The sequence below is a fragment of the Carcharhinus amblyrhynchos genome, chromosome 30 (genome assembly GCF_965287045.1).
Source record: "Carcharhinus amblyrhynchos chromosome 30, sCarAmb.v2.hapA, whole genome shotgun sequence".
Taxonomy (NCBI): Eukaryota; Metazoa; Chordata; class Chondrichthyes; order Carcharhiniformes; family Carcharhinidae; genus Carcharhinus; species Carcharhinus amblyrhynchos.
The window spans coordinates 864,427-886,658 of NC_137353.1; the positions used below are offsets into that span (position 1 = coordinate 864,427).

At 43.7% G+C, this 22,232-nt stretch overlaps 1 protein-coding gene across 2 annotated transcripts; it reads right to left on the reverse strand.

Moving 5' to 3' along the window:
• Window positions 1–9,130: 9,130 nt before the first annotated feature.
• Window positions 9,131–21,487, reverse strand: mul1 (mitochondrial E3 ubiquitin protein ligase 1). 2 transcript variants are annotated; one of them, XM_080214985.1, is made up of 3 exons: window positions 21,232–21,487; window positions 13,292–13,412; window positions 9,131–12,411 (listed from the first exon to the last, which is right to left on the reverse strand). In XM_080214985.1, the coding sequence occupies exons 2-3, from the start codon at window positions 13,318–13,320 to the stop codon at window positions 11,682–11,684; spliced, it is 759 nt and encodes a 252-aa protein (XP_080071111.1). In that variant the 5' UTR covers window positions 13,321–13,412; window positions 21,232–21,487; the 3' UTR covers window positions 9,131–11,681. The 2 variants fall into 2 exon arrangements, with proteins under 2 accessions (XP_080071111.1, XP_080071112.1); XM_080214986.1 differs by lacking the exon at window positions 21,232–21,487 and adding an exon at window positions 14,090–14,413.
• Between the last annotated feature and the right edge of the window lie 745 nt (window positions 21,488–22,232).

Below are 22,232 nucleotides of genomic sequence, written 5' to 3' on the forward strand. Positions count from 1 at the left end.
CTTCTTCTTCCAGAGGATAGTGAATCTTTGGAATTCTCTGCCCATTGAAGCAGTGGAGGCTACCTCGTTAAATGTGTTCAAGTCACGGGTAGATAGATTTCTGATCAATAAGGGAATTAAGGGTTATGGGGAGCAGGTGGGTAAGTGGAACTGAACCATTATCAGATCAGCCATGATTTTATTGAATGGCGGGGCAGGCTCGAGGGGCTAGATGGTTACTCCTGCTCCTATTTCTTACGGTCTTATGTTCTTAAAACGGTAGGTTAAGAGGTAGTTTGTAATCCATGTTAATCTTAAAATCTGTGTGCAATTATTAATGGGAGTATAAATATTGTATTATAATCCAATTTTTCCATGCCCCGATGCAGCCTGAGAGATATAATTTCAGCACACAATTTGCATCCAAAATATACCCTAAAAATCTTCATTGTTCATTCATCTTCATGAAAGCATTGAACAAAGTGAATGTTAATGCTATTAAGAATGATGCTGCTTGATTGATTGTTTTGGACCAGTCACAAATGAACACCTGAGAAATCTGCATTGATCACAGAATCTCTGTGGAGCAGGAGGCCATTCGGCCCATTGAGACTGCACTGACAACAATCCCACCCAGTCTCTGTCCCCATAACCCTATGCGTTTTTCCTGTTAATCCCCCGACACTAAGGGGCAATTTAGCACTTTTTAACGCTCACCAGTTGTTTCAAGACAATACAGCACTTTTGATGTGTAGTTGCTTTTGTAATGTAGGAAATACAGCAGCCAATCAGCACCCAGAAAACTCTTGACAAACATCAATTTGATAATGAATCGATGATTGCTTCATGGTGATGATTGAGGGATGGATATTGACAAGGACATTATGGATAATACCCCTTTTCTTCAAAGCAATGCCGTGGGACCTGTGGTCCAACAGCATTTTTCCAACGTATCCTAATATTGATTTGTATTTTCTTCATGTTTCAAAACAATACAATCCAGTCGAGAAGCAATCAGAACTCGTGTAAAAATACTGAATGTATCAGTTGTCAGAATGGATCAACTTTAACATAGAACAGGGAAAAATAAGATTCAATGAATAAATACAAAGTGTGTGATTAAAAACAGACTGATTTAAATTTCTGCTGCAAGCTAACATTAACAATTCGACTCCTTTGATAAGATCACAGTAACGTACCAAAACTGTAGGCAAAAATGTATAAAGTACAAATCTGAGTATTTTATGTAAACCTTGTGATTTATTGATTATTGTGGAATAGCCTGGTCCACACTAAAGCAGACTGCTCAGCAAGCAGATCGGGCAAAACTACCAGCTACTGACATGATCTCAGAAATTAATTCACTGAAATGCAGTAACGTCAACTATCATGCCCAACTTGATGATTCTCTTTAAAAAAGAAATTCTGGAAAAAGCAAATGTTGATTCAGCTGCAATCAGAAAGGACCACACCATGCCTGGCTCCGAAAGGTACAAACGTGAATCAACCTTCCCACATCCTCTTGTGAAGCACGCACTGTGATTTCCAGAATTGGACAAATTACCTCATTAAACTGTGTCATGGATAAAAGATACTTTACTGACAACAATTTCACTAAAAAAAAGCCACTTTAAAATGCAAGCCATAATGATGAGAGTTGAATGTGTGGCTCAAAAATTGGTGCAGGAGAAATGGGTTTTGATTCATGGGACACTGACACAACACTGGGGAAAGGGGGAGGATAGATTCAACTGTGTTACCGACGTCCCGAAGAATCATATAACCAAGATTGTACAGAGAACTTAAATTAAGTTTAATTTAATTAAAAATTAATTAATCTTTGCATCGTTGATGGGGATGGGAGAAGTTCCGGAGGATTGCGAATGTGGTTCCTATATTCAAAAAAGGAAATAGAAATAGTCCAGGAAATTACCGACCGGTGAGTCTGACCTCAGTGGTTGGTAAGCTGATGGAGAGGATTCTGAGGGACAGGATTTATGAACGTTTAGAGAAGTTTAGTATGCTCAAAAGTAGTCAGCACAGCTTTGTCAAGGGGCAGGTCGTGTCTTACGAGCCTGGTTGAGTTCTTTGAAAATGTGACTGAACACATTGACAAAGGAAGAGCGTAGATTTGGTTTACATGGACTTCAGCAAGGTGTTCGATAAGGTCCCCCATGCAAGACTTCTTGAGAAAGTGAGAGGGCATGGGATCCAAGGGGCTGTTGCCTTGTGGATCCAGAACTGGCTTGCCTGCAGAAGGCAGACAGGGGCTGTGGATCAGTCTTTTTCTGAATGGAGGTTGGTCACCAGTGGAGTGCCCCAGGGATCTGTTCTGGGACCCTTGCTGTTTGTAACTTTCATAAATGACCTGGATGAGGAAGTGGATGGATGGGTTGGTAAGTTTGCCGATGACACAAAGGTTGGTGGTGTCGTGGATGGTCTGGAGGAATGCCAGGAGTTGCAGCATGACACAGATAGGATGCAAGACTGGGTGGAGAAGTGGCAGATGGACTTCAACCCAGATAAATGTGTAGTGGGCCATTGGGATGAAGGAATATAATATCAAGGGTAAGACTCTTAGCAGTGTTGAGGAGCAGAAGGATCTTGCGGTCCAGGTCCATAGGACTCTTAAATGGGCCTCGCAGGTAGAGGATGTGGACAAGAAGGCGTATGGTGTACTGGTCTTCATCAATCAAGGGATTGAGTTTATGAGTAGGAAGATAATGCTGCAACTTTATAAGACCCTTGTCAGACCCCACTTGGAGTACTGTGCGCAGTTCTGGTCGCCTCATTACAAGAAAGTTGTGGAAGCTATTGAAAGAGTGCAGAGGAGATTTACAAGGATGTTGCCTGGATTGGGTGGCATGCCTTATGAGGATTGGTTGAGGGAACTCAGTCTTTTCTCCCTGGAGAGATGAAAGATGAGAGGTGACCTGATAGAGGTTTGTAAGATGTTGAGAGGTATAGATAGGGTGGATTCTCAGAGGCTATTTCCCAGGGCTGAAATGGTCACTACGAGAGGACACAGGTTTAAGGTGCTGGGGAGTAGGTACAGAGGAGATGTCAGGGGTAAGTTTTTCACTCAGAAGGTGATGGGTGAGTGGAAGCGGCTGCCGTCGGTGGTGGTGGAGGCGAATTCGTTGGGGTGTTTTAAGAGACTTCTGGATGAATACATGGGATTTAATAGGATTGAGGGTTATAGATAGGCCTGGTAGGTAGGGATATGATCAGTGCAACTTGTGGGCCGAAGGGCCTGTTTGTGCTGTAGTTTTTCTATGTTCTAAATAACAAGGAGTTACTCATAGAAGGGGAGATTTGGAAAGTTGAAGAGAAAGGACAAGGCAGTAGTGCAGGCTGACAGTACAGGTAATGATAACTCATGTAACAAGAAAGGACAGAGCAAACTATTTACAAACATCTTATTAATTGGAGTTTAGAAGAACAAGGGGATCTCTTAAAAACCTATAAAGTTCTAAAGTGATCAAAGGATATGGGGGCAGTGAAAACAGGCTACAGAGCTGGATGATCAGCCATGATAAAATGAATAGCAGAGCCAGGCCAGAAGGGCTGAATGGCCTACTCCAGCTCCTATGGTCCAGGTTTCTATAACTGCATCAGCAAATAAGGTCACAGTAGATTTCAAAGAAGTGAAACAATAAAGGCTCTTTATCTGAATGCTCATAATATGCAGAACAAAGATAAACCGAAAACATTAATAGGAGTGAGTATCTGATGGCTATGACAGAGCTGTGGCTGAAATGTGACCAAAGCTCGGATCTGAATATCCAGCAGTATTTGATATTTTAGCAGAACAGAAAGAAAGGAAAAAGAGGTGGGGTAGCTCTGATAATACAGGATGAAATCAATACAAGAGTGAGAAATTATGTTTGTTCAGGACATAAAGACTGTAGAATCACTGTGGGTGGGGGTAAGAAATAGCAAAGGAAAGAAGTCACTAGTGGAGGTAGTTTACAGGCTCTAACGGCAGTAACTATGATTCTTTCGGACAGGTCTCCCTGGACAGTCAATTCTGGCTGGTTACTTCTGTGGCATTTTGATGTGTTTTTGGTGACCACAGCGACAATCGTGCCTCCACATTGGGCCCACTGGTGAACTACTACCGAGGGACTAAACAACTACAAAAAAAGCACGAAACAGCTGTGATGTGCATAGATCAGATACTTAGTCACAAGATGGTATCACCCGCAAAAAGCTATGGAATATCCGCCTTCGACAGATGAGTCCAGTTTGGAAGTGTCCCGGATAAACAACCTCTCCATAGCTGTGTCTGTGACAATGCACTGTGCTACATGTCAAAGTCATAGTAACACAAGCTCTAGCTCTCCTGAGCTAGTAGCAAGATTTGCCTCATCTCAAACAGAAGAGAAGATCGAGACTCTGTCATTATTACCTGTCCCACTGGGAGCAGAATCCAGTTGCCAGGCTAAAAGAGCCAGAGCAACGCCCCCTCCCCATCCCACGCCACTGTGGTGGAGAATCTTGTGGAAGATGCTCCAGATCTGAGACAGAAAATGAAACCAACAATATTGTGGAAACAGCCACAGCCACGAGTCCCTCGCAGGCCACCAGCTCCAATCTCTAAGCAGAGGGAAGTGGACCATTAACTGACACAAGCCCAAGAACTCTTGGGTGCCGAAAATGACTCGGACACCCTGGCTACGGAATTGGGCTAATGGGGAGCATCACCAGCCTGATGAACGGGGACAATCGCCCAAAAAAAAGCTAAAGGGCCTCAGAGGTCAGTAAAGAAAGGGCAAGAGGAACAGTAACAATATCGGTGTGAAGGAGGGCAAAACAAAAAGACATTATTCAGAACAGCCCAGCTGCTCTACAATATCAATCAGTGCCAACTAGCTCAGCAGATCATGGGGGTGTCAACCTCACCTCCGTGACTGTTATCAAAAGAGGAGCTGGATGCTTGTTCCCGCGAGAAACTCTCCAGAGCGAGTAATACAGCAAACATTAGTAAATATGCCCCGTACACTGGCCGAGTGGGCGAGGGATCGCTGATGAGATCAATAGAGGAGGAAGAGGTAAGCAAACCTATCAAGGGGATAGCACCGCTGGGCTGGACAGCAAGAAACTGGAGAACACAAGGTCCATCCACGAGAAAGACACCTGTCTACCCCAACTCTTCTTCCTATGGCTGAAATCAAGCACGGTTCCCGAGTCCCTGAAGAAGAGTCAAACCATCTTGATTCCTTAATGTGAGAATCAAGAGCACCTTAACGACATTAATAACTACCAGCCAATCACCATAGATCCGATACTGCCATACCTATTCACAAAGATCGTGGTGTGGAGATGCCAGCATTGGACTGGGTTGGACACAGTAAGAAGTCTCACAACACCTGGTTAAAGTCCAACAGGTTTATTTAGCAGCACTAGCTTTTGGCATCTCAGACAAAGATTGTGGCCAACCGTCTTAGTGAAACAATCAAAATCAACCCAAAGCAGAAAGGGCTTCGAGCAGCAAGTCCCAGGGGCAACGAGAACTCTGCAGTCGCAGAAAACATCATAAAAGGAGCAAAGAATAACCACGAGGACCTCGCTGTTGTCTTTGTCAATCTGGCAAAGGTGTTCGACTCCGTTGGGCACAAGATACTTTTGAAAACATTACAAAAGGACAAAACTAGCCAGAGCTTTCGTGGACAGGGTTGAGGACCTGTACACAGGCAGCATCGCAATGGCTAAAGGGAACAGAACTGTGATCATTACAATAGATAGAGAGGGGCATAAAGCAAGGTGGCTCTCACTGATCCTACTCAACATTGCTCTGGATCCATCGAGATTCTCTCTGGAGAAGGCCAACTCAGGAGTCTCCATGCTCCTGGGAGGCAGAGGTGTCAACTGTTCAGCTCTGGGCTTTGTGGATGACATCGTCTTTCTGATTGGTTTACGCTGGGATAGAATGGAATCTGAAGATCCTCCAGTCATTCTGTGACTACACGTCTCACAATTAACACCGCCAAAACAGCTTTCACTTTACAAATAAGTGGAAGACCTTTCCATATAACCATGGCAGGAACGGGAAACTTTGGAATGAAGCCATATCCTATATCCTCACAGGTGAGACCGAGAAATACCTGGGTGCCCGAACCGATCCTTGGGCAGGTGTGTCAGAAGAGGAATGGGAGGAGAAGTTCAAAACCTGGGTGTTCAGCTTACAGGCAGCAAGACAGCAAGTGGAAATCTTAAAGATATATATCATTGCCTGATTGTATTTTCACCCAATCCTTTGAGATGTCACAGAACATGCTGGATCAAATTATACGGAATGCTACAAAAGAATTCCTACATCTTCCACCTCAAACCACTGATGGTCTCCTGTATTCCAATAACAGGAATGGCTGTCTCGGTATACCCAAACAAAACAAATCCCATCCGTGATTATTCATAAAAACAAATCACTGCAAGTGTCCAGGGACATGATCATATGGGATTCATTCCAAAAAAGAGGTGAATGCAACAAAGATGCCAAAGGACTGAACATCCAAAGTTCTGAAGGAAATCAAAGATTTCCTACTTGAAACACAAAGTTGCAATGAAGGAATGGACCCCAATGTTCTCATCCAGGCATTATGCCAGCACTCTGTAATCAAGATACCAGGCCCTAAAAGCCACCAAACAGGTATGCAGCACAGAGAGAGCAAGAATTCAAACAATAGCCAAGGTTAAAAGCCAGTGTTAGAATTCAGTGTGATAAAAACAATAAAATATCAACAGCTGGATCAAACCAGTTTTCCAACTAAATTCTTGGCTTATCAACAATTTACTTCTCCAAAGTAATTTCAACCCAAGCAGGTCAACCCTAACAAGAGAAAGACTGAACTCTATGAAATCATGTCATTGGCAAATGAGACCCTCGCACACATCTCCAGTTGCTTCCCCTTTGTTAAAAACGGGGGAATTAAAAGCCATAACAAGATATTTGATCAACTGCGCTGGTACATCAGCGAGTACAGCTGGTTATCCTACCTGGAGCCAAGACTATCATAGTAGAATCATTGAATACCTACAGTGCAGGAGACCATTCAGTCCATCGAGCCTGCACCAACAATCCCACCCTGGTCCCACCTCCGCAACCCCCAACACTTACCCTACTAATCCCCCCAACATCCCCCTAACATAAAGGAGCAATTTAGCAAGGCCAATCCACCTAACCTGCACATTTTTGGATCGTAAGAGGAAACCAGAGCACCCAGAAGAAACTCACGCAGACACAAGGAGAACGTGCAAACTCTACCCAAACTGGTGATCAAACCTGGGTCCCTGGTGTTGTGAGGCAGCAGTCCTGACCACTGACACTGTGCTGCCCATACAGCAGCCAAAAAAGACCAATGGGTCATAGTGGTAGATGTCAGAGTACATTACCAAGACAACTACAGGGCACTTCAAATGGCGTGGGAAGAGAAACGGTAAAATATAGCCATTTTGGATCAGAGATTATGGAATTTACAAGAGGCCACGAGCCCGAATATTTTGGCTTTGTGCTGGATGCTAGAGGAAAACAGCTCGAACTCAACAACAGCCTCTAGACATTCCTCAATATCGAGAGGTACAAAAGGTTCACCCAGCAGATATTCAGGCTCACTCTCTAACACCAGAAGTGTTAAGATTTTCAGTGATAGATGAGGAATCTACTGTAATACCCAAAGCCCAGCCTTTGGCTGGGGTGACTGGCCGACCCTTGGTGTCAGGGTGCAGCACCATATGAGGACAAGCACGGTGGGCATCATCACTGGCTGTTAATCAGTGGCGGGTGAGAACAAGGATAATACAAAAGTTAATATAAAAAGAAAAACAAAAAAAAAACAGCACTGGTGGAGGATAAATAAAACACTTTCTTTTGTTAAGTTTTGTCTTGAGTTCTTGGTGGTGGTTCCCATTGTAGCACACGGCAAATGATGACCGTAACATTTGTTCTTTTTTGTTGCTCCATCTGACCAGTTGTGTCCAGTCACACACTTCCCCAAACGGACACCACTTTTGGTAACTAATAAGAGCGGACCCAAAAACATGATCAGTGCAAACTGGTACTGTCCTGTCAAACACCCACCTCAGTTAAGGTCAGTAAGGCTGAGCCTTGGCCCAGGGTAATGCTGGAAGTATCAAAATGCTAACGAGCAATGTAAAGACTCAGAAAGGCATTCATGAGAGTATTTCGAAATAGCACATGGGAGGACAGATCATACATCAAGAAACAACATAAGAAAGATACTGCTATAATCGTAGCTGGATTTAAATCTTCACAGAGATTGGACAAAAGGTCTGCAGGATGTGTTCATAGATCAATATGTTCTGGAACCTACCACGATATTTTGGATTGGTTAATGTGTAACAAGACAGGATTAATTAAAGAGATCATAGTGAATAATCTAAGGAAATTCAGTCTGAATGAGAAATGTGGGTCTGTAACTAATGCCTTAAATGTAAAGGCAATTACAAAGGTACAAAAATAGAGTTGGCTAAAGCAGACTGGGATGTTTAAGGAGACGTTTCATAATTCTCAACAAGGAGATATTTCATTGAGGAAGAAAGTTCTATCTGAAGGATGCACTGCTCATAGTGAACAAAGTAAGTGAAAGGTAGTAGCAAATTGATAGACTACATATACAATACTGCAGAGACAGACCTGATGATTAGGGAAGTTTTACTAACAGCAAAGAATTCTAAAAAAAAAGGAGAAAATGGAGCGAGAGAAAACTAGCAAGAAATATGAAAACTGACAGTAAAAGTTTCTAGATATATATAAAATGGAAAAGTGAGCTCTAATGAAGATTCATCTAGAAATGTTAGCTCCAGATGAGCTGTCTGACCTGCTGAAGTTTTCTAGAATTTTCTGTTTTTGTTTCAGATTCCAGCACCCACGGTAATTTGCTTTTTGGTAAATGTGAGCACACTGGTGCTGTCTAGGGCGAGATTGGAAAATTAATATTGGAAAAACAAGGTAGGAGAGGCTTTGAGCAAGTGTTTTGTATCTGTTCACAATACAGAGAACAAAAGAAAATTACAACGCAGAAACAGGCCCTTTGGCCCTTCAAGCCTGCACCGACCATGTAAATGTGTAGATGACACAAGACAATTCCCTAAACAGTAGAAAATCAGTAAGTAGTCTCACATCATCAGGTTAAAATCCAACAGGTTTATTTGGTAGCATGAGCTTTCGGAGCACTGTCCTTTCATCAGGTGAGTATCTCCACATCAGTGGAAAATCAAGAGGCAAAAGTAGGGAAAAACATTAGAGAAAAGGTAATGGCAATACTCAAGGCTGACAGATTCCCTGGACACGATAACATGCTTCCCAGAGTCTTGAAGCGGCTACAGAGATAGTTGCTGCATTGGTTGTAATCGTCCAAAGTTCCCTAATTTTTGAAAATGTCCCAGTAGATTAGAGAACAGCAATGAAACTCGCCAAATTGAAGAAAACAGAAAATTATAGATCAGTTAGCCTAACGCTTGTCACTGGGGAAATGCTAGAATCTATCATTAAGAAGTAACAGGACATAAATCATAATGCAGAATCAACATGGTTTTGTGTAAGGGAAATTGTGTTTAACAAATTGATTAGAATTCTTTGAAAATGTAACAAGCAGGGTAGACCAAGGAAAACCAGTAGATGTGTTGTGTTGGATTTCTAAAAAGGCCTTTGACAAGGCGCCACATAAACAGTTACTACAATAGACAGTTTTTTGGTAAGAGGGAACAAAAGTCATATTTCCAAGTTCATTGCTGATAGGAAACCTTGTCAGAGTGAGGGTAAGAATGTTAAGAAGCTTCAAGGTGATTTAGACAAGTTGAATGAATGGGCAAGTAAGTGGTAGGTGCATCATACCTTAGACAAGTGTGAAGTTATCCACTTAGAAAAGGGAATATAGAATGGCAGAATATTATCTAAATGGTGATCGATTGGGAAATGTCGATATACAAAAGGAAGCTGCGTGCCCTAGTACACAAGTCTCTGAAAACAAGGACACAGATACAACAAGCAGCTAGGAAGGCAAATGGTATGGGAGCAAGAATGGCATACTGCAGCTGTACAGGGGCCTTGGTGAGACCACACGATTATTGTGCACAGTTTTAGTATCTTTAAGAGAGGACATTCTTGCCATAGGAAGAGCACAGCAAAGATTCACCAGATTGATTCTTGGGATGGTAGGATTGTTGTACAAGAGGAGATTGGGTCAACTGGGCCTGTATTCACTGGAACTCAGAAGAATGAGAAGCGAGCTAATTGAAACATAAAATTCTGACAGGGTTGGACAGACTGGAAAGAGATGTTTTCTCTCTGGGGGTGTCTAGAAAATGGGTCACAGTTTCAGGATACAGGGTGGGACATTTAGGACTGAGCTAAGGAGAAACTTCTTCACTCAGAGGGTGGTGAACCTGTGGAATTCTCTAACAGAAAGCTGCAGAGGTCAAAGTCAATGAATATATTTAAAGAGGAAATGAATAGATTTCTAGACTGCAAAGATGTCAAGAGGTATGGGGAGAGTTCAGGAGTATGGTATTGAGGTAGAGGATCAGCGAGGCTCATGTTGAATGCCCTTCTCCTGTTCCTATTTTCTATGTTACAGAAGTGTCTTTGATGATGAATGGACTGGCTGATGGAAAACAAGTGGATAACTCATTTTCAGCTTCACAAACTGTAACCTGTGGAACACCAGAGGGATCAGTGCTGGGTCTCAACTATTTACAATCAATATAAATGACTTAGTTGAAGGGACAGACTGTACTCTAGCCAAATTTGCTGATGTTAAGGTAAATAGAGAAACAAGTTGTGAGGCGGATACAAAGAGTCTGCGAAGGATTGTCAATAGGTCAAGTGAATAGACAAGGTATATGTGCAAAAATGTCAGCTGTCCAGTTTGACAGGAAGAACGGAAAAAAGTATTATTTAAATGGACAACAACTGCAGAATGTTGCACTGCAGAGGGATCTGGGTATTCTTGTGTATTAATCACAATAAGTCAGTATACAGTGCAGCAAGTTATTGGGAAGGAAATGGGACATTGGCCTTCGTTGCAAGGAGGATGGCACATAAAGGTCTTACTGCAAATGTACGTGGCCGTGGTGACACCACATTGCATACGATGAGGAATATTTTTGCACTGGAAGCAGGGAAGATCAACTAGGCTGGTTCCTGCAGTGAAGAATCTGTCTTGTGGAGCAGGTTGGGCCTGTGCTCACTGGAGTTTAGAAGAACAAGGGGTTATCTCATTGAAACAAAGATTCAAAGACTCATTGAAACAAAGCTCTACAATATAGATGCTAAGAGGATGTTCCCCTTATGAGGAATCTAGAACTAGGGGAAGACAGTTTCAAACTAACAGGTCTCCCATTTATGACAGCAGGAGGAGTTTCTTGTGACTCACGGCTGTTAGTCTTTGGAATTTTCTTCCCTAGAGGGCAGTGGAGACCAGTTCATATATTCAAGGCCAAGTTAGACAGATTTGACCAAGAAGGGGGTAAAGAGGTAAAAACGCATTTCAGTAATACAGGATTATCCACCACAGGAATTGAAAAATATAGAAGGAAAAACCAAACAGAAATTAATAACTAACTTTAAACATATACATTGCTACTTTTTTTTTTAAACAAATTGTTTTTAGCCTTTTACCTCAGTACAATTTCCTACTTCCATGCATTTTATCATAGAAAGAGCTGTAAAAAATGAGTATTTAACTATTGTACAATGGGACTATTCTGGAGATAACATTTCTACAAATTGGACATTTCTTTGGAATAGGTAAGGCCTCGGAACAATCAGCACAAGAGCAGACATGCCCACACTCCAGGAACACACAGGCCCGCTCCCTGCTTAGGCAAATGGCACACGCATTTTGTGAGACCTCGTCCTCTGTTAGCTCAAGCTCCTGCAGACGCTGTTTCTTCATTGCCAACATTTCTCTCTGCAACCGTGTCTGCTCCTGTTCCATTTTGTAGCGTTTATATTGGCGCCGCATTATGAAATAGAAGATAGCACACGTTGTAATTCCAAACACCACAGTCAGGATCCTCCACAACTTTACCTTGGACTCCTGCTTTCGGACGAGGGATTCAAAGTCCAACCGACTCAGGTAGTATTGCAGGCCTTGTTTTGGAGGCTGCAGCTTAATAAAGTTATTGTCCAGTACAAGTTCACCAACACCAGTTATGATGTCTTTGTCTCTTAGCATTTCCTCAGTCTCTTTGATCCCCTTTGGCCGTTCGCCACTGATGTAATGACCGATTATGTCAGTAAATGTTTGTACTGCAGGGTGAAACTTTTCATACACAGTTTCCAGGTTTAGTTCAGATGCCTCCAAAGGTTTCATCACCCTCACTGATATGCTAGGGTTGCAATCAGGAGGCACAAGGTCAAAGGGTACAGTGTTGGTCCTTTGATGGATAATCTTTTCACAGTCATTCCTGTTGAAAGCAAAGTAAAACCTACAGATAAAGGGTTACAAACTGCACAAGCGAGAGGTGTTGCATTACTGAACACTGCTCAAGACTAACTCTCACTTAGCTCACAATACTCATGTAAATATTCAAATATATCTCCAACTTGTTCCAAGAAGCAAATACTGATTTCACCATGAGGTCCATTTCAATGTTTCTCCAAAATGCTTTGCAGACCAGGAAATCCATCTAGGGATCTCCATTCACCTTGGGCCTCCCAGGTTGACTCAATGGCAAGTCAAGGGTGCAAGGATTCTAACTCTTAGCTTGTAGGCTAAGGGTGCAGACTTCTCTTGTTCTTTTGAACACAGAAACCATAGAAATAATATAGCATAGAAGGGAGCCATTCTGCCCAACTTGTCCATGCTGACTCAAGGACACCCAGGTGCCTTTTCTAATCCCATCTTCCTGTATATGGCCTTAGTCCTGTTGTTTACAACACTAACAGTGCAGATCAGGTACATTTTAAAATAGGTTTAGGGTCTCTGCCTCCACCACCTACTCAGGCAGTGAATTCCAGACCCCCACCATCCTCTGCTTAAAAAACAGTTTTCCTCATGGCCCCACGTCTCATAGTTAATCAGGAATCTACAGGGGCATTTTCTGCAGTGCATTTCCCTTGGCATGTAAAAATTAATCTATTAATGCAAATTCCACCATGCTGGCTACAGATATTTCATTCCATTAAATGGAACCTTCTGATGTCATTTCTGAAATCGCTTCCATGGACAAAATTAAATGGTTGAGCAGACAGCCCCTACCCCACCAGCCCCGGCGTCCCCAGGAGGCCGGCAGGCCCCAGCCCTGGCCTGTTCCTGCCCCCTCACCCCTAGACTGCCAAACTTACCAGATGTGGGTAGTTCGATTCCACACCATTTTATGTTCCTGTAAAACAAGTCGTTGTATAACTCCTTTGCAGCCATCCACAAACTGGCTATTGAGGGTTTCTTTGACAGGGTTAACCACACCTGAATGACAGAAAAAGAAATCGATCGTTTACCAGTTAGCTGCATATATGCTGCGGCCAAGTTTTTAACAGCATGGCTGAGGATGCAAGTGCATTGTTATAACTGCATAGATCAGGCTGCAATTTCCAGTGCCCCACAGTTAAATGTGGAAATTCAGAAGTTGCTGTTTTAGTCTGCTGTAGTTTTCTCCAATAATCTCCACACTGACATTACTGAACTAGCAGGAACCTGGGAGAATTGTCCAATTGTTTTGTACAAATACAAAATATTAGCCTAATAAAGGACAATGCATCCAGGATTTGGCATTCGTGTTTGTTCTGATGAGTGCAAGACTAAAAGCAGAATTCAAATTCTGTACAAGTTAGACAGAATTCATTAAATAGTGTATTTCAGAGTTGCAGGTTTGAGAAATAGATATATTCTATCAATCACGCATCCAGCAGAGTTTATTGCATGTGTGCGAACTTATATCAAGCAATGGTTTAAACAAAGCACAAACTTTAACTTTTAGCAGTCCGAATTGGAAATGAGAAACCATGATCCTACTGGGTGAGTTCTGTTATTTATAAATCCTGGAATTTTTAAAAAATACTTGCCCAGATTTTTAACATTTTAAGGATGAGATATTCAGATTTCTGGTCATCTCTTAACTGAAAGGAAGAAAAATGGCTCCTTACCTCTTGAGCATTAACCAGTCCAAAGATGTGTGGGTTAGGTTGATTGGCCAAAGTAATTCACCCTAGTGTCAGGGGGATTTGCAGGGTAAATATGAGAGGTTAGGGGAATAGGGCCTGGGTGGGATTGTGGTTGGTGCAGATGTGATGGGCCAAATGGCCTCCTTCTGCACTGTAGGGATTCTATGAATCCACTTGTAATTTTTAACCTTTGTTTTGCTTCTTGGATATGATTTAAATCTAATTCCTATTTCCTGGTTTAGACTCGGAAGAATCCTTGCTGAGCTGCACAATCTGATTGGTTGAAATGACTGCTTCTTCGCAAGGATTCTTCGAATTGATTGGTTGGAATGTCCTGCTGTTCATTATTCCACTCCCCAAGATATTAACCCCACCACCACCACCACCCTCCCCGGGTTAGGGCACCATGTTGTAACAGACAGGGGGCGGCTGCAAATCTCTGTTCTAAACCTGTTTAAGTTTTTGTGGATGACTGTCAGCGAGGTAGGCGGCAAGTACTGTCCGTTTGCCCCGACTGCAAAACCTGGCCGGTGTTTCAGCCAATATTTTCTTAAATTACAATGAAGAATATCACTTCAATTAACAAAATATAGGGACAAATTTACATAATTCCATAATTTCACTGTTATTTCCTTGCTCTCTCTGGTCAATGAGCTTAGTCAATGGTGTAACCATAACTGAATCCCACACATTCAACATCCATGGGGTTACCATTGACCAGAAATTCAACTGTACTCACTACGTAGACACAGTGACTACAAGAGCAGGTCAGAGGCTAGGAATACCGCAGCAATTAACTCACCTCCTGACTCCCTAAAGCTATCCATCACCTGCAAGGCACAAATCAGGAGTGTGATGGAATACTTCCCACTTGCCTGGATGGGTGCAGTTCCAACAACACTCAAGAGGCTCGACGCCATCCAGGACAAAGCAACCTGTTTGGTTGGCACCACATCTACAACCATCCACTCCCTCCACTACTGATGCTCAGTAACAGCAGTGTGCACCATCTACAAGTTGCACTGCAGCAATCAAAGATCCTTAGACACCACCTTCCAAACCCATGACCACTTCCATCTAGAAGGACAAGAGCAACAGATACCTGGGAATACCATCACCTGCAAGTTCCCCTCCAAGCCAATCACCATCCTGACTTGAAAATATATCGCCATTCCTTCATAGTCGCTGGGTCAAAATCCTGGAATTCCCTCTCTAATGGCATTGTGGGTCAATCCACAGAATATGGACTGCAGCGATTCAAGAAGGCAGCTCACCTCCACCACCACCTTCTCAATTAGGGATGGAGAATACACGCTGGGCCTAGCCAGCGGCACCCTGCCCCACGAATGAATAAAATAAAACAGTCATTGATTTAAAGTCATTAGCAAAATATTTAAATGGGAGATGAGGCAAATTAATGTTGCTCAGTTACTGATAACTGGAATGCTCTTCCCAAAAAGCTGGAGGAAGTTAATTTCATAAGTAATTTTAAGAGAGTAGTGATGCACTTGAGGAGCTTAAAGGGTTACTTACAAATTCAGGGGTATAGGACTGAATAGCAGTGGTCTTTCAAATAGTTAGCACAGGCACAATGGGGCAAATGGCCTGCATTTGTCTGAATGTTTATGGTAACTGTGAGGGTTCAACTCCCAAAGTTGAACTCTCAGTAGAAATATATTAGTTTAATCAATGTCTTGGAGACAAGAACCTTTGCATTAAGATTAACATGTTCTGTTAACTATATAATTACTGCTGTAACTGTGGTCACAATAGTAACCCACACGTTGAGTGAATCAATCCCATCTTTGCCAGAATGTGAATCAGAACATGAACAGCAGATAACCAGTAGATGGAGCATGAAGCTTAGATTATTTTCTTTTGAGATTGTTTCATTCACAGAATTGTTTTGACCACACTTGGGGTATTGGTGAACAACCCTGGTTTCTATATTATTAAAAAGATGTGTGGGCACTAGACAAGGATGATATCAGAACAGAGAAAATATAGTAATCAGCAAAGGTTGAATGGTATCAGGATTTCTCCAGAAAGAAGCCTGATGGAGCTTTGTATGATTATCAGTTTGACAGGGCTGGCACGGAGAAAATATTTCCACTTGTGGGTCATCAGCACACGATAGCTACAAATAAATTCACCGGGGAATTCAGAACTGTATTTACCCAGAGTGTGGTCAGAATGCGGAACTCAGCACAACAGGGAGTGCTTGAGGTGGATAGAACAGGTGCATTATTGGAGGAACTGAAAAAACAAGGGGGGCATATATATTGATGCAGTTGAAGGAAAGGTTGTGTGGAGCATAAACACCAGCATGGATCATGAAATGGGCCAAATGGCGTTGTTCTGTGCTGCAAATACAATGCAAGATAAAAATCTTGTAGCAGTAAAGAATACCATTTGCTCCATTATACACATACCATCTCTTTGAAACAGCAAATATTACAGGACAGGAACAGGCCCTTCAGCCCTCCAAGTCTGCGCCGACCACGCTGCCCAACTAAACTAAAACCCCTGACCCTTCCAGGGACCATAGCCCTCTATTCCCATCCTATTCATGTATTTATCCAGATGCACCTTAAAACTCACGAGCGTATCTGCTTCTACAATCTCCCCACAGCAGCGAGTTCCAGGCACCCATCTAATCAGTTCTGCATCCTCAATCCTTGTTCACAACCCTGGATTTTCTTTTTATCTTTTTAAGTGTATTTCTAATTTGCTTGTGAAAATTGCTCCTGAACCACTTCCACCATCCCGTGGCAGTGTTGAGCACTGCTGCCTCACAGCATCAGGGACCCGGGTTCAATTCCCCGCTTGGGTCACTGTGTGGAGTTTGCAAGTTCTCCCCATGTCTGCATGGGTTTCCTCCAGATGCTCCAGTTTCTTTGCAGTCTGAAAGACGTGCTTGCTGCTTAGGTGCATTGACGGTGCCAAATTCTCCCTCAGTGTACTCGAACAGGCGCCGGAATGTGGTGACTCGGATTTTCACAGTAACTTCATCGCGGTGTTGATGTAAGCCTACTTGTAACACTAATAAACAAACTTCAGGTTGTGTAGTTCAGTTTGTTGTAACCCTCTGTGTAAAATATTTCTCTTCATATTCCCTTTGATTCAATATTTTCTGTGGAATTTACAGGTAGACTTCTTACCGTGCTCACCCCAGTCCAACACCAGCATCTCCACATCGAATCTACAGGTGACAATCCCATGACTGAACAGATAAAAGCAAAACAACAATGATCCTTTTGGAGTTTTTACTGAAATGCAGCCTCTCGGGAGTTACCTTGTTGTTCTCTCAGCGCTGTCGCTGCACTGGATTGGCAGAGATTTTATTTACAAAGGTACAAAATGTTAAAATGATGAGATATAATCCTAGTGTCTTGCAACAAAGCAAGAAGTTCCCACCATTTAAAAAAAACACAAGAATAATGGGATAGGAACTCAATCTCATTTACCAACTAATCTCAACATTCTAAAAGCCAGAGAACATGAATCCGATTTACACATCTCGTCAGCCCAGGTCAATCACTCCCAATCTCGTGAACCTTCACAGTACTGTCTCTGATGTACTATATCCTTAACTATGGAGACTGAAACTGCACAAAGCATTCCAGCTGTGGTCTCACCAAAGCCTCAAACCACTGTAGCACGGTTTTATCCCTGTACTCCAATCCCTTTGAGATAACGGCCAACATGCCATTTGCCTTCCTCAATGCTTGCTGTATTTGCACGCTGTGTCCCTTGTACAAGCATATCCGAATCTCTGAACATGAACATTACAAGTTTCTCACTTGTAAAAAAATATTCTATTCTTACACGAATAATCTACAATGCAGAAGGAGGTCATTTGACCCACTGAGCCCACACCAACCACAATCCCACCCAGGCCCTATAACCCTGCGCATATTACCCTAGCTAGTCCTTCTGACACTAAAGGACAATTTAACAATGGCCAATCCACCTAACCCGCAAATCTTTGGACTGGGAGGAAATTGGAGCACCTGGAAGAAACCCACACAGGCACAGAGAGAATGTGCAAACCCCATACAGACAAGCCAGGAATCAAACCTGGGTCCCTGGTGCTGTGAGGCAGCAGTGCTAACCACTGTGCCACCATGCCATCCATAATCTTGCTCTTCCCTACAATTTTCTCAATCTGCCATCTTACTGTCCACCCACTTAACCTTCCCAACTCTCTATCCCCTGCCTACAACTTACCTTTCCACCTAGCTTTAAGACCATAAGACATAGGAGCAGAATTAGGCCACTCGGCCCATTGAATCTGCCCTGCCATTCAATCATGGCTGATATTTTTCTCATCCCCATAACTCTGATCCCCTTATCAAGAACTTATTTATTTCTGTCTTAAAGACGCTCAATGACCTAGCTTCCTCTGCGGCAAAGAGTTCCACACATTCCCCACTCTCTGGCTGAAGAAATTCCTCCTCATCTCTGTTTTAAAGGATCATCCCTTTAGCCTGAGGTTGTGCCCTCTGGTTCTAGGTTTTCCTACTAGTGGAAACATCCTCTCCACATCAACTCTCAAGGCCTCGCAGTAACCTGTAAGTTTCAATAAAATCACACCTCATACTTTTAAACTTCAAAAAGCACAGACCCAGGATCTCAACTGTTCTTCATACAACAAGCTCTTCATTCCAGGGATCATTCTTGTGAACCTTCTCTGAACCCTTTCCAAGGCCAGCACATCCTTCCTTAGATATGGGGCCCAAAACTGCTCACAATACTCCAAACAGGGTCTGACCAGAGCCTTATACAGCCTCAGAAGTCTATCCCTGCTCTTGTATTCTAGTCCTCTCGACATGAATGCTAACGCTGCATTTGACCTCCTAACTGCAGACTGAACCTGCATGTTAACCTTAAGAGAATCCTGAACAATGACTCCCAAGTCCCTTTGTGCTTCTGATTTCCTAAGCATTTTCCCATTTAGAAAATAGTCTATGCTTCCATTCCTTCTTCCAAAGTGCATAACCTCACATTTCCACACTGTATTCCACCTGCCACTTCTTTGCCCATTCTCCTAACCTGTCCAAGTCTTTCTGTGGCATCTTATCAAATTGTTTTGGAAATCCAAGTGTACAACATCTACAGGTCCCTTTTATCAATCCACTAGTTACACAAAAACATTATAAATGTGATCAATGCAATTTCACTTTTGTAAACCACGTTGACTTTGATACACTATTTGGAGGGGGGTGGGGGTGTAGTTTGTACTCACATTTGCCACGAGCACAAATGGCAATGTAAAATCCGGCAAGAGCTGGAAACAAGAATTTTGCTAGCGTCATCTTGTTTTCCAATTTTCCCCAACCCTCAGTAGTGACGTATCAAGGTTCCCACCCAGGATTGTTAAGAACCTCATCCCAACACATCTACTTAGCACGCGTTCCCACTAACTTGCCCCCCCCCCAACATTAGGGATTTACCCTTCACCAACATGACATCACATCAGTGAGGTTTACACTTGGCTTTTAGAAATGTGGACCAAGCAAAGGGTGAGTACCCTCAGGGGAGGGGGTCATGGCTGGACAGTACCCTGGCACTGCTTGGGGCACCCACAAGAAGAGACTGAGGGGAAAGTTGATTCCATTAGACCCTGAGGTTTGCAGCATGGAAACAGGCCCTTTGTCCCAACTTGTTCATGCCACTTTTTTTTTTAAATCCCTATTGCCTGTATTTGGCCCATATCCCTCCATACCCATCTTATCCATGTAACTATCTAAATGCTTTTAAAAAGATAAAATTGTACCTGTCTCTACTACTACCTCTGGTAACTTGTTCCAGACATTCACCACCCTCTGTGTGAAAAAAAATTGCCCCTCTGGACATTTTTATATCTCTCCCCTCTCACCTTAAACTTCTGCCCTCTAGTTTTAGACTCCCCTACCTTTGGGAAAAGATATTGACTATCTACCTCGTCTATGCCCCTCATTATTTTATAGACCTCTAAGTCACCCCCTCAGCCTCCTACGCTCCAGAGAAAAAAGTCCCAGTCTATTCAGCCTCTCCTTATACTTTAATCCATCAAGTCCCGGTAGCATCCTAGTAAGTCTTTTCTGCACTCTTTCTAGTTTAAAAATATCCTTTCTATAATAGGGTGACCAGAATTGCACACAGTATTCTAAGTGTGGCCTTACCAATATCTTGTACAACTTCAACAAGACATCCCAACTCCTGTATTCAATGTTCTGACTGATGAAAGCATGCCAAACGCCTTCTTCACCAATCTGTCCACCTGTGACTCCACTTTCAAGGAGCTATGAACATGTATCCCTAGATCTCTTTGTTCTGTAACTCTCCCCAATGCCCTACCATTAACTAAGTCCTGCCCTGGTTCAATCTACCAAAACGCACCTCCTCACATTTGTCTAAATTAAACTCCATCTGCCATTCATCAGCTCACTGGCCCAATTGATCAGGATCTCGTTGCAATTGGAGGTAACTTTCTTCACTGTCCACTATGCCACCAATCTTGGTGTCATCTGCAAACTTACTAACCATGCCTCCTATATTCTCATCCAAATCATTAATATAAATGACAAATAACAGCGGGCCCAGCACTGATCCCTGAGGCACACTGCTGGTCACAGGCCTCCAGTTTGAAAAACAACTCTCTACAATCACTCTCTGGCATCTGTCAAGAAGCCACTTCTGTATCCATTTAGATACCTCACCCTGGATCCTGTGATATTTAACTTCATGCAACAACCTATCACGCAGTACCTTGTCAAACGCTTTGCTAAAGTCCATGTGGACAATGCCAACTGCACTGCCCTCATCTGCCCTTCAAAAACTCAATCAAATTGAGACATGATTTTCCACTCACAAAGTGTACTTTGCGTGATTCTATAGCTTCCAGCACCTTCCCCAGTGACCGGTGTGAGTGTGAGGGGTCTCCCTCCTTCACTGCTGTTTCACTCTGAGAGGTTGCTGAGTTTAATACAATGCTACAGTGAGGTACCTACCCTGGGGGGGGACGTTCTTTCGGGTCAAACCAAGTAAACAAACTCAAATTACATTCGGACAAAGAAAAAGGGGGCGGTTCCCCAGAAGGAGAACAGAAACAAGAAGCAGAGCCTGCCCGGGGAACCCACCTTCTATCACCGCATAGGGAAGGCATTTCCCGGGAGCATCCAGCAGGACCGTCCTCAGCTCCGGACTCAGGGGGAACCTCACTGTCTCCTGCAGATAGAGAGTTAGACACTCAGTGACTGGATATAAACAGTAAAGCTGTCAATGACTGACTCGATTACACATTCCCCAGGGCCAGCCCGCAGTCTAACTCCCATCCACTGCCTGGCAGGAGGCCACTCGGCCCCCAGGCTCAGAGCTAGCCCAGGCCCGGGGACAGGGTGGCGGCCCCGGGCTGGAACTGACCTGCAGCGCCCGGGCGGCGGCCCGCCTGCGGTGGTACAGCGAATAACAGAGGGCGGTGAGCACCGAGCCCGCAGCCGCGGCGGCGAACAACGGCTTCCCGGAGCCTGAGGCTGGGCCTGACATGGTGGCACTGACCCCGCCCCCAGAGCGCTCCGCCCCGCCCCTAGTCATAGCTCCACCTCTCGCGATAGCCACGCCCTTACTGATAGTCCCGCCCCATTATAGCTCCGCCCCTAGTGATAGCTCCACCTCTTGCGATAGCCACGCCCTTACTGATAGACCCGCCCCATTATAGCTCCGCCCCTAGTGATAGCTCCACCTCTTACGATAGCCACGCCCTTACTGATAGACCCGCCCCATTATAGCTCCGCCCCCTAGAGATAGCTCCGCCCCCTAGTGAGAGCTCTGTCCAAGGAGAGCCCCGCCCCTGGGGGTAGATCACTGGTAGCCTCGCCCACTGAGAGAGACCCACCTATAAGGAGCTCCGCCCCTAGATATAGCTCCGCCCACAGTGAGTTGGCCCTGCCCCCAGTTCAGTAATTGAAGGGATTACCTGGGCAGTTGGCTATGGCCACCCTTACCTGGTGTCTGCTGCTCCTCTCTCTCTGTTGGTGTAACTGGAAGAAGTCTCACAACACCAGGTTAAAGTCCAACAGGTTTATTTGGTAGCGCAAGCCACTAGCTTTCGGAGCACAGCTCCTTCATCAGATAATTGGGA